Here is a 12,224-nt window from a genome sequence, read left to right on the forward strand (position 1 = left end):
TTATTGGTTAAAAATCTATCTATCTGTGATTTGAATACATTCAATGAGCTAGCCTCAACTGCTTCCTTGGGCAGAGAATTCCACAGATTCACAACCCTCTGGGAGAAGAAATTCCTTCACAACTCGGTTTTAAATTGTCTCCTCCGTATTTTCAGGCTGTGCCCCTAGTTCTAGGCTCCCCGACCAGTGGAAACAACCTCTCTGCCTCTATCTTGTCTATCCCTTTCATTATTTTAAATGTTTCTATAAGATCACCCCTCATCCTTCTGAACTCCAACGAGTAAAGACCCAGTCTGCTCAATCTATCATCATAAGGTAAATCCCTCATCTCCGGAATCAGCCGAGTGAATCGTCTCTGTACCCCCTTCAAAGCTAGTATATCCTTCCTTAAGTAAGGTGACCAAAACTGCACGCAGTACTCCAGGTGCGGCCTCACCAATACCCTGTACAGTTGCAGCAGGACCTCCCTGCTTTTGTACTCCATCCCTCTCGCAATGAAGGCCAACATTCCATTCGCCTTCCTGATTCCCTGCTGTACCTGCAAACTAACTTTTTGGGATTCATGCACAAGGAACCCCAGGTCCCTCTGCACCGCAGCATGTTGTAATTTCTCCCCATTCAAATAATATTCCCTTTTACTGTTTTTTTTCCCAAGGTGGATGACCTCACATTTTCCGACATTGTATTCCATCTGCGAAACCTTAGCCCATTCGCTTAACCTATCTAAATCTCTTTGCAGCCTCTCTGTGTCCTCTACACAACCCGCTTTCACACTAATCTTTGTGTCATCTAAAAATTTTATCACACTACACTCTGTCCCCTCTTCCAGGTCATCTATGTATATTGTAAACAGTTGTGGTCCCAGCACCGATCCCTGTGGCACACCACTAACCACCGATTTCCAACCCGAAAAGAACCCATTTATCCCGACTCTCTGCTTTCTGTTAGCCAGACAATTCTCGATCCATGCTAATACATTTCCTCTGACTCCGCATACCTTTATCTTCTGCAGTAACCTTTTGTGTGGCACCTTATCGAATGCCTTTTGGAAATCTAAATACACCACATCCATCGGTACACCTCTATCCACCATGCTCGTTATATCCTCAAAGAATTCCAGTAAATTAGTTGAACATGATTTCCCCTTCATGAATCCATGTTGCGTCTGCTTGATTGCACTATTCCTATCCAGATGTCCCGCTATTTTTTCCTTAATGATAGCTTCAAGCATTTTCCTCACTACAGATGTTAAACTAACTGGCCTATAGTTACCTACCTTTTGTCTGCCCCCTTTTTTAAACAGAGGTGTTACATTAGCTGCTCTCCAATCCACTGGTACCTCCCCAGAGTCCAGAGAATTTTGGTATATTATAACGAATGCATCTGCTATAACTTCCACCATCTCTTTTAATACCCTGGGATGCATTTCATCCGGACCAGGGGACTTGTCTACCTTGAGTCCCATTAGCCTGTCCAGCACTATCCCCCTAGTGATAGTGATTATCTCAAAGTCCTCCCTTCCCACATTCCCGTGACCAGCAATTTTTGGCATGGTTTTTGTGTCTTCCACTGTGAAGACCGAAGCAAAATAATTGTTTAAGGTCTCAGCCATTTCCACATTTCCCATTATTAAATCCCCCTTCTCATCTTCTAAGGGATCAACATTTACTTTAGTCACTCTTTTCTGTTTTATATATCGGTAAAAGCTTTTACTATCTGTTTTTATGTTTTGCGGGCAAGTTTACTTTTGTTATCTATCTTTCCTTTCTTTATTGCTTTCTTAGTCATTCTTTGCTGTCGTTTAAAATTTTTCCAATCTTCTATTTTCCCACTAACCTTGGCCACCTTCTACGCATTGGTTTTTAATTTGATACTCTCCTTTATTTGCTTGGTTATCCACAGCTGGTTATCCCTTCTCTTACCGCCCTTCTTTTTCACTGGAATATATTTTTGTTGAGCACTATGAAAGAGCTCCTTAAAAGTCCTCCACTGTTCCTCAATTGTGCCACCGTTTAGTCTGTGTTCCCAGTCTACTTTAGCCAACTCTGCCCTCATCCCACTGTAGTCCACTTTGTTTAAGCATAGTACGCTCGTTTGAGACACTACTTCCTCACCCTCAATCTGTATTACAAATTCAACCATACTGCGATCACTCATTCCGAGAGGATCTTTTACTAGGAGATCGTTTATTATTCCTGTCTCATTACACAGGACCAGATCTAAGATAGCTTGCTCCCTTGTAGGTTCTGTAACATACTGTTCTGAGAAACAATCCCGTATGCATTCTATGAATTCCTCCTCCAGGCTACCCCATGCGATTTGATTTGACCAATCGATATGTAGATTAAAATCCCCCATGATTACTGTCATTCCTTTTTCACATGCCTCCATTATTCCCTTGATTATTGTCCGCCCCACCGTGAAGTTATTATTTGGGGGCCTATAACCTACGACCACCAGTGACTTTTTCCCCTTACTATCTCTAATCTCCACCCACAATGATTCAACATTTTGTTCATGAGAGCCAATATCGTCTCTCACAACTGCCCTGATATCATCCTTGATTAACAGAGCTACCCCACCTCCTTTCCCTTCTTGTCTATCTTTCCAAATTGTCAGATACCCCTGTATGTTTAATTCCCAGTCTTGGCCACCCTGAAACCACGTTTCTGTAATGGCCACCAAATCATACCCATTTGTTATGATTTGTGCCGTCAACTCATTTACTTTATTTCGAATGCTGCGTGCGTTTAGGTAGAGTGTTTTAATACCAGTTTTTAAACCATGATTTTTAGTTTTGACTCCTCCTGCAGCCCCTTTATCTTCATACATATTGCCCCTTCCTATCACCTTGTGGTTTACACTTACTCCAGTGCTACTCTGCTCTGTTGCCTCCTGTCTTTTGCATTTTTTCTTGGGGTCCTGTTCATCTGAGCTCTCACCCACTCGAACTGGCTCAGAGCCCTCTCCTGGGTTCCGAATACTCCTCGCATTGAGGCACCGAGCTTTCATGCTTGCCTTTTTATTACACTTTGACCCTTTAGAATTTTACTGTACCATGGCCATTTTTGTTTTTTGCCTTGGGTTTCTCGGCCCTCCACTTTTACTCATCTCCTTTCTGTCTTTTGCTTCTGTCTCCATTTTGTTTCCTTCTTTCTCCCTGCATTGGTTCCCATCCCTCTGCTATATTAGTTTAACTCCTCCCCAACAGCATTCGCAAACACTCCCCCGAGGACATTGGTTCCCGTCCTGCCCAGTTTCAGACCGTCCGGTTTGTACTAGTCCCACCTCCCGCAGAACCGGTTCCAATGCCCCAGGAATTTGAATCCCTCCCTGCTGCACCACTGCTCAAGCCACGTATTCATCTGAGCTATTCTGTGATTCCTACTCTGACTAGCATGTGGCACTGGTAGCAATCCCGAGATTACTACTTTTGAGTTCCTATGTTTTGATTTAGCTCCGAGCTCCTTAAATTCGACTCGTAGGACCTCATCCCTTTTTTTACCTATATCGTTGGTACCAATGTGCACCACGACAACTGGCTGTTCACCCTCCCTTTTCAGAATGTCCTGCACCCGCTCCGAGACATCCTTGACCCTTGCACCAGGGAAGCAACGTACCATCCTGGAGTCTCGGTTGCGGCCGCAGAAACGCCTATCTATTCCACTTACAATTGAATCCCCTATCACTATAGCTCTCCCACTCTTTTTCCTGCCCTCCTGTGCAGCAGAGCCAGCCACGGTGCCATGAACTTGGCTGCTACTGCCCTCCTCTGATGAGTCATCCCCCTCAACAGTACTCAAAGTGGTGTATCTGTTTTGCAGAGGGATGACCGCAGGGGACCTCTGCACTACCTTCCTTGCACTGCTCTTCCTGCTGGTCTTCCATTCCCTATCTGGCTGTGGACCCTTCACCTGCGGTAAGACCAACTCGCTACACGTACTACTCACGTCATTCTCAGCATCGTGGATGCTCCAGAGTGAATCCACCCTCAGCTCCAATTCTGCAACGCGGACCGTCAGGAGCTGGAGGCGGATACACTTCCCGCACACCGGAAGTGTCCCTGAGTTCCCACATGGTACAGGAGGAGCATATCACGTGACCGAGCTCTCCTGCCATGACTTAACCTTTAGATACACTTAAATTGGCAACAACAATGCTAAAGTTTACTCACTGTTACAGAAGAGAAAGAAGAAAAACTATTCACCAATCACCAGCCAATCACTTACCCTCTTGGCTGTGACGTCACCTTTCTATTTCTTTTTACTTCTTTTTTGCCTTCCTCCTGTAGCTGCACAAGCTCCGCCTCTCGCCGACACTGCTCGACTCCTTGTCTCACGGCCTTTTGTAGATCACCACACACCCCGGACTGTCGCCTCTCGCCCACACTGCCCGACTCCTTGTCTCACGGCCTTTTGTAGGTCTCCACACACCCCGGACTGTCGCCTCTCACCGACACTGCCCGACTCCTTGTCTCACGGCCTTTTGTAGGTCTCCACACACCCCGGACTATCGCCTCTCGCCGACACTGCCTGACTCCTTGTCTCACGGCCTTTTGTAGGTCTCCACGCACCCCGGACTGTCGCCTCTCGCCGACACTGCCCGACTCCTTGTCTCACGGCCTTTTGTAGGTCTCCACGCACATATGTTGCAACTGGTTTAATGCTAAAAAGGGGGTAAAGCAGATTATAAAAGGGAACAAATCATCTTCAATGAAACTGCTGGAAGTAATGTATGGATCTTGGTTAGTGGAACAAGTCCAAGGAAACCTGCAGCATATTGCAGAGGGAAAGCTCTCTTTCTGGGTAACTGATGGAGACCTAGGGCAATGTCCACTTATCAACTTACTAAGACTCTGTGCCAAGTCAGAAGGTTGGTACAGGTCAATTCCTTCGTCCAAATCATTAATATATATTGTAAACAGCTGGGGCCCCAGCACTGAGCCCTGCGGCACTCCACTAGTCACTGCCTGCCATTCTGAAAAGGACCCGTTTAGTCCTACGCGTTGCTTTTGTCTGCCAACCAGTTCTCTATCCACGTCAATACATTACCCCCAATACCATGTGCTTTGATTTTGCACACTAATCTCATGTGGGACCTTCTCAAAAGCCTTTTGAAAATCCAAATACACCACATCCACTGGTTCTCCCTTGTCCATTTACATCCTCAAAAAATTTGAGAAGATTTGTCAAGCATGATTTCCCTTTCATAAATCCATGCTGACTTGGACAGATCCTGTCACTGCTTTACAAATGCGTTGCTATTTCATCTTTAATAATTGATTCCAACATTTTCCCCACTACCGATGTCAGGCTAACTGGTAACTGTTTTCTCTCTCCCTCCTTTTTTAAAAGGTGGGGTTATATTAGCTACCCTCCAATCCATAAGAACTGATCCAGAGTCTATAGAATCTTGGAAAATGTCCACTATTTTTAGGGCCATTTCCTTAAGTACCCTGGGATGCAGACTATCAGGCCCGGGGGATTTATCTGCCTTCAATCCCATCAATTTCCCCAACACAATTTCCTGACTATTAAGGATTTCCTTCAGTTCCTCCATCTCGCTAGACCCCCGGTCCTCCAGTATTTCCAGAAGATTATTTGTGTCTTCCTTAGTGAAGACAGAACCAAAGTATTTGTTCAATTGGTTTGCCATTTCTTTGTTCCCCATTATAAATTCACCTGATTCTGACTGCAAGGGACCTACATTTATCTTCACTAATCTTTTTCTCTTCACATATCTGTGGAAGCTTTTGCAGTCAGTTTTAATGTTCCCTGCAAACTTACTCTCATACTTTATTTTCCCCCTCCTAATTAAACGCTTTGTCCTGCTCCGCTGAATTCTAAATTTCCCCCATTCCTCAGGTTTGCTGCTTTTTCTGGCCAATTTATATGCCTTTTCCTTGGATTTAATACGATCCCTAATTTCCCTTGTTAGCCACGGTTGAGCCACCTTCCCTGTTTTATTTTTACTCCAGACAGGGATGTACAATTGTTGAAGTTCATCCATGCGATCTTTAAATGCCTGCCAGTGCCTATCCACCGTCAACCTATTAAGTATCTTTCGCCAGTCTATCCTAGCCAATTCACGTCTCATACCATCAAAGTTACCTTTCTTTAAGTTCAGGATCCTAGTCTCTGAATTAACTGTGTCACTCTCCATCTTAATGAAGAATTCTACCATATTATGGTCACTCTTCCCCAAGGGGCCTCGCACAACAAGTTTGTTAATTAATCCTCTCTCATTACACAAGACCCAGTCTAGGATGACCAGCCCTCTAGTGGTTCCTCGATATATTGGTCCAGAAAACCATCCCTAATACACTCCAGGAAATCCTCCTCCACCGTATTGCTACCAGTTTGGATAGCCCAATCTATATGTAGATTAAAGTCACCCATGATAACTGCTGTATCTTTATTGCACACATCCCTAATTTCCTGTTCGATGCCATCTCCAACCTCATGACCACTGTTTGGTGGTCTGTACATAACTCCCACTAGTGTTTTCTGCCCTTTGGTGTTCTGCAGCTCCATCCAAACAGACTTCACATCATCAAAGCTAATGTCCTTCCTTACTATTGCGTTAATCTCCTCTTTAACCAGCAACGTTACCCCACCTCCTTTTCCTTTCTGTCTATCCTTCCTGAATATTGAATACCCCTGGATGTTGAGTTCCCAGCCTTGGTCACCCTGGAGCCATGTCTGCGTGATGCCAATTACATCATATCCGTTAACTGCTATCTGCACAGTTAAGTCATCCACCTTACTAGGAATGCTCCTCGCATTGAGGCACAGAGCCTTCAGGCTTGTTTTTTTTAACTCACGTTGTCCTTTTAGAATTATGTTGTAATGTGGCCCTTTTTGATTTTTGCCTTTGATTTCTCTGCCCTCCACCTTTCCTTATCTCCTTTCTACCTTTTGCTTCTGCCCCTATTTTACTTCCAGCTGTCTCCTTGCATAGGTTCCCATCCCCCTGCCATATTAGTTTAACTCCTCCCCAACAGCACAAGCAAACACTCCCCCTAGAACATTGGTTCCGGTCCTGCCCAGGTGCACAACATCTGGTTTGTACTGGTCCCAACTCCTCTGTGTCGGCCGGCACGGACACAGGCTGAACGGCCTCCTTCTGTGCTGTAAATTTCTGTGATTCTAAATCTCTCCGCCTCAGTATCAAACTATTCTCTATAACACTGCTGAGAAGTGCCTTTGGATATTTTACTTGGTTGAAGGCGCTATATAAATCCAGATTGGTGTTGTGATGTGATGACGCGCATGTTGCCCAGGTTACTGTTGTGATGACGTGCATGTTGCCCAAGTTACTCCATCTCGCGGGCACTGGGTCCCTGAAGCCCCGCCCACTCATTGTTCCTGCCCAAGTTGCCTGCGCTTGCGCCAGTTACCCCGCTGAACCGGGCCTGTCACCGCAGGGCAAACCCGCGGCCTGTGGGCTCTGATTCTGAGCCTGAGGCCTACACCGGGTGTTTGTGAATTATCCCCCGGCCCACCCGCGGGTCCACATCCTCCCCCACCTTCCCGAAGGATCCGGTCGACTGACATCCGTCTTCTCCACCCGCGCATGCTCAGTGCGGGAGACCCGGGCTCAGCCCCACCCATTGCGGGCCGCAAGCCCCGCCCCCTCAGACTCCGATTGGTTGGTGGACCAACCGCCCGCTTGGTCCTCCAGTATTGCCCCCGCTCTTCCTATTGATCCGGAGCTGCCGTCAATCTCCCGGGCAGTGTTAGCTGGGCATGCGCAGAGCAAGCACTGGAGTCGCACGGACGCTGAGACATAAGAACATAAGAACATAAGAATTAGGAACAGGAGTAGGCCATCTAGCCCCTCGAGCCTGCTCCGCCATTCAATAAGATCATGGCTGATCTGGTCGTGGACTCAGCTCCACTTACCCGCCCTCTCCCCGTCACCCTTAATTCGCTTATTGGTTAAAAATCTATCTATCTTTGACTTGAAAACATTCAATGAGCTCGCCTCAACTGCTTCCTTGGGCAGAGAATTCCACAGATTCACAACCCTCTGGGAGAAGAAATTCTTTCTGAACTCGGCTTTAAATTGGCTCCTCCGTATTTTGAGGCTGTGCCCCTAGTTCTAGTCTCCCCCACCAATGGAAACAACCTCTCTGCCTCTATCTTGTCTATCCCTTTCATGATTTTAAATGTTTCTATAAGATCACTCCTCATCCTTCTGAACTCCAACGAGTAAAGACCCAGTCTACTCAATCTATCATCATAAGGTTACCCCCTCATTTCTGGAATCAGCCTAGTGAATCGTCTCTGTACCCCTTCCAAAGCTAGTATATCCTTCCTGAAGTAAGGTGACCAAAACTGAACGCAGTACTCCAGGTGCAGCCTTACCAATACCTTATACAGTTGCAGCAAGACCTCCCTGCTTTTGTACTCCATCCCTCTCGCAATGAAGGCCAACATTCCATTCGCCTTCCTGATTACCTGCTGCACCTGCAAACTAACCTTTTGGGATTCATGCACAAGGACCACCAGCTCCCTCTGCACCACAGCATGTTGTAATTTCTCCCCATTCAAATAATATTCCCTTTTACTGTTTTTTTCCCAAGGTGGATGACCTCACACTTTCCGACATTGTATTTCATCTGCCAAACCTTAGCCCATTCGCTTAACCTATCCAAATCTCCTTGCAGCCTCTCTGAGTCCTCTACACAACCCGCTTTCCCACTAATCTTAGTGTCATCTGCAAATTTTGTTGCAGTACACTCTGTCCCCTCTTCTCGGTCATCTATGTATATTGTCCAAGTGCCCGGGAGTGAAAGTCAATTCCTCATTTATTTTATTCATTCTCCACCGTTGGATTTCTCACCATCTCTCCTGAAGGCGTTGGTAAGTGCCCAGCTTACGGTTTACATCCCACACAATTCTAACAGAAGAGCCCCAGAGCTGGCCCCTTTTTACTGTCCCAGGGTTAGATTCCCCATGTGCAGTCCCAGGGTTGGAATCCCCATGTACAGTCCCAGGTTTGGAATCCCCAAGTACTGTCCCAGTGTTGGAAGTCCCAGGGTTGGAATACCCATGTACAGTCCCAGGGTTGGATTCCCCAGGTACAGTCCCAGGGTTGGATTCCCCATGTACAATCTCAGGGTTGGGCTCCCCATGTTCATTCCCAGAGCTAGAATCCCCATGTACAGTCCCAGGGTTGGAATCCCCATGTACAGTCCCAGGGTTTGATTCCCGTTGTACAGTCCTAGGGTTGGATTCCCCATGTAATCTCAGGGTTGGACTCCCCATGTTCATTCCCAGAGTTAGAATCCCCATGTATAGTCCCAGGGTTAGAATCCCCATGTACAGTCCCAGGGTTGGAAACCCCATGTACAGTTAAAAGTTTTTAACCCGGCGCACGGAAGCAGAAATTCAGCTTTGGTGTTACAATTTCATTGGTTACAGGCTGGAGAGAGGAATAATTCACTGACAGGCCCTTTTAAATTTGTGTGGTTGTGTATTCAAATTCCCAGTAATTGTAATCCTGGATTTAAATGAGAGGCGAGCTGTGTTTAAATCAAATAGTCTGTTTGGAGATTCTCTGAGAGAAGGATCTGGTCAGCTTGAAACTCAGAGTGTAAGAATCGGTTAGAAATTTACAATTAATTTTTAACCAATATTTATTCCCACAGGGAGGGGGAATTCTGTAATAAGGAAGGAACCGGACAAGATTTGAAACATTTTAACACAGGATTCACGGTACTCTTGCATTTGGGATCTTTATTTTGTTCACGCGAGGATTTAGATAACAGACTTTCTTCTGTGAATATAGATCTGTATTATTGGGCCATGATCTGTTTACATGTTTGTCTTCTGTTAAATAAACTTGTTGAGTGAATTTAAATTTAAAACCAGGTTTGCAGGTGTGATGCTCTATTAACATCAATGGTGAGAAAGATGGTGTGAGCACACGCTAAGTCCTTAACTGAAAATGATTGACAAACTGGGTTTTAGGTTAAATCATCCCCAGCATTTGAAGGAACATTGTATAGAAACTAGAATTGTCTGTTCTGAATTTCTATCATGTACTTAATGATGACTTTTGTAAACTCCTTTTACAGGATATTAGAAGGGGAGGATTTACAGACGAGAAACTCAAACCAAACATCACATCAAGATCTGACAGAGTCATTCGATTCATCAGGACTTGAATATCATCAGCCTTTGAATGTGGAAGGAGAAATGTTTGTCTGTTCTGTCTGTGGGCAAAGATTTCAAACATCAGTGTGACTGGAAAAGCACCGAGACACACCGAGAGACACCGAGTGAGTGTGTTCCAGTGCACTGACTGTGGAAAGAGCTTTAGCCAGTTACACAGCCTGAAAAATCATTGCACCATTCACAGCGGGGAGAAACTGTACATGTGTTCTCTGTGTGGACGAGGCTTCAACTGATCGTCCAACCTGGAGAGGCACCAGGACACCCGCTCCATGGAGAAACCGTGGGGACTGTGGGAAAGGACTCAATTACCCGTCTGAGCTGGAAATTCTTCGGCGCAGTCACACCAGGGAGAGGCCGTTCACCTGCTCGGTGTGTGGGAGGGATTTCATTCAGTATGGTACCATGTTGACACATCAGCAAGTTCACACTGGGGAGAGGCCATTCAGGTGCTCTGTCTCTGGAAAGAAATTCACTCAGTCATCCAACCTGCTGGCACACAACAAGCAAGTTCACATGAAGGAGAGACCGTTCACCTGCTCTGAATATGGGAAGGGATTCACTCGGTCATCCGACCTCCTGAGACACCAGCGAATTCACACTGAGGAGAGGCCTTTCACTTGCTCAATGTGTGGGAAGGGATTCGCTGCATCATCCAACCTGCTGGCACACAACAAGCAAGTTCACACGAAGGAGAGGCCGTTCTCTTGCTCCATGTGTGGGAAGGGATTCGCTGTGTCATCCGACCTCTTGAGACACCAGCAAATTCACACTGGGGAGAGGCCGTTCACCTGTTCCGTCTGTGGGAAGGGATATGCTCGGTTAGCAGTTTTCCAGAAACACTGGCGACTTCACAATGGAGAGAGGCCGTTCAGCTGCTCTTTCTGTGGGAAGAAATTCACTCAGTTATCCAGCCTGCTGGCACACAACAAGCGAGTTCACACGAAGGAGAGACCGTTCACCTGCTCTGAGTGTGGGAAAGGATTCACTCGGTCATCTGACTTCCTGAGACACCAGCGAATTCACACTGGGGAGAGGCCGTTCCCTTGCTCCATGTGTGGGAAGAGATTCGCTGTGTCATCCAACCTACTAGCACACAACAAGCAAGTTCACACGAAGGAGAGACCGTTCCCTTGCTCCGTGTGTGGGAAGGGATTCGCTGTGTCATCCGACCTCTTGAGACACCAGCAAATTCACACCAGGGAGAGGCCATTCACCTGCTCTGTGTGTGGGAAGGGATTCACTCAGTCATCCGACTACCTGAAACACCAGCGAGTTCACAGTTGACTGCATGAGTTGGCTTCCGGAACTGAACCATGTTCATTCTGGCAGTTGGAGTTTGTTTCTGTCGATGTTAAAACCCCTGTAACTGGGCTATAGTTTGATATTCTGTAAATGTCAAATAAATCAGCTTTCTTTTAAACACCGTGTGCCTAGTCCTTGATATCTCAATGATAAGACGAGCTGATTGAGGACTTATTATGAACTGGATGGAATCTACCTTAGAACGGAGTTCCCTCAACTTTTTAAAAGATGGATTTACACGATATCCAAGTCTGCCATTCAATTTCATCCGATGGGGAATATTCTGATAATCTATTATTGTCACGCGGCAAAGCAGCATTGTTAATTTATCATCAGTTTATCAAACTCAATGGGCAATCCGATCTCCAAAGAGAAACTTCTCCTTAAAGCTGATGGTGTCAGTAGTTCTGCAGCTTGTTTGTTCTTTATTTGTTTATTCTCGGGATGTGGGCGAACCAGCCTGCATTTATTGCCCATCCTTAATTGCCCCTTTAGAAGGTGGTGGTGAGCCGCTGCCTCCTTGAACCGTGCTGCAGTCGATGTGGTGAAGGTGCTCCCACAGTGCTGAGGTCAGGATGCTGCGTGACTTGGAGGGGAACTTGGAGGTGCCAGTATTCCCATGCACCTGCTGTCCTTGTCCTTCTACCTGGAGGAGGTTGTGGGTTTGGAAAGTGCTGTCGGAAAAGCCTTGGTGACTTGCTGCTGTAGATGGTGCACACTACAGACACAGTGGTCCTC

The 12,224-nt window shown here is 46.2% G+C and overlaps 1 protein-coding gene and 1 long non-coding RNA gene across 2 annotated transcripts; both read left to right on the forward strand.

The window, feature by feature from the left end:
* The first annotated feature begins 8,835 nt into the window (after positions 1 to 8,835).
* On the forward strand, positions 8,836 to 10,268 carry LOC139250445 (uncharacterized). The gene is made up of 3 exons (XR_011591304.1): positions 8,836 to 8,867; positions 9,656 to 9,722; positions 10,085 to 10,268. It is a non-coding gene; the product is annotated as an uncharacterized lncRNA (long non-coding RNA).
* A 318-nt stretch (positions 10,269 to 10,586) lies between these two features.
* LOC139250449 (zinc finger protein 271-like) lies at positions 10,587 to 11,604 on the forward strand. The gene has a single exon (XM_070872854.1). The coding sequence runs from the start codon at positions 10,587 to 10,589 to the stop codon at positions 11,466 to 11,468; it is 882 nt and encodes a 293-aa protein (XP_070728955.1). The 3' UTR covers positions 11,469 to 11,604.
* The last annotated feature ends 620 nt before the right edge of the window (positions 11,605 to 12,224 follow it).

This window comes from Pristiophorus japonicus, unplaced genomic scaffold (assembly GCF_044704955.1).
Source record: "Pristiophorus japonicus isolate sPriJap1 unplaced genomic scaffold, sPriJap1.hap1 HAP1_SCAFFOLD_375, whole genome shotgun sequence".
Classification (NCBI taxonomy): Eukaryota; Metazoa; Chordata; class Chondrichthyes; family Pristiophoridae; genus Pristiophorus; species Pristiophorus japonicus.

Bases quoted from the DNA above. Each gene is read 5' to 3' on its own strand.
- LOC139250449 (XM_070872854.1), top strand. From the start codon at position 10,587: ATGTTGACACATCAGCAAGTTCACACTGGGGAGAGGCCATTCAGGTGC.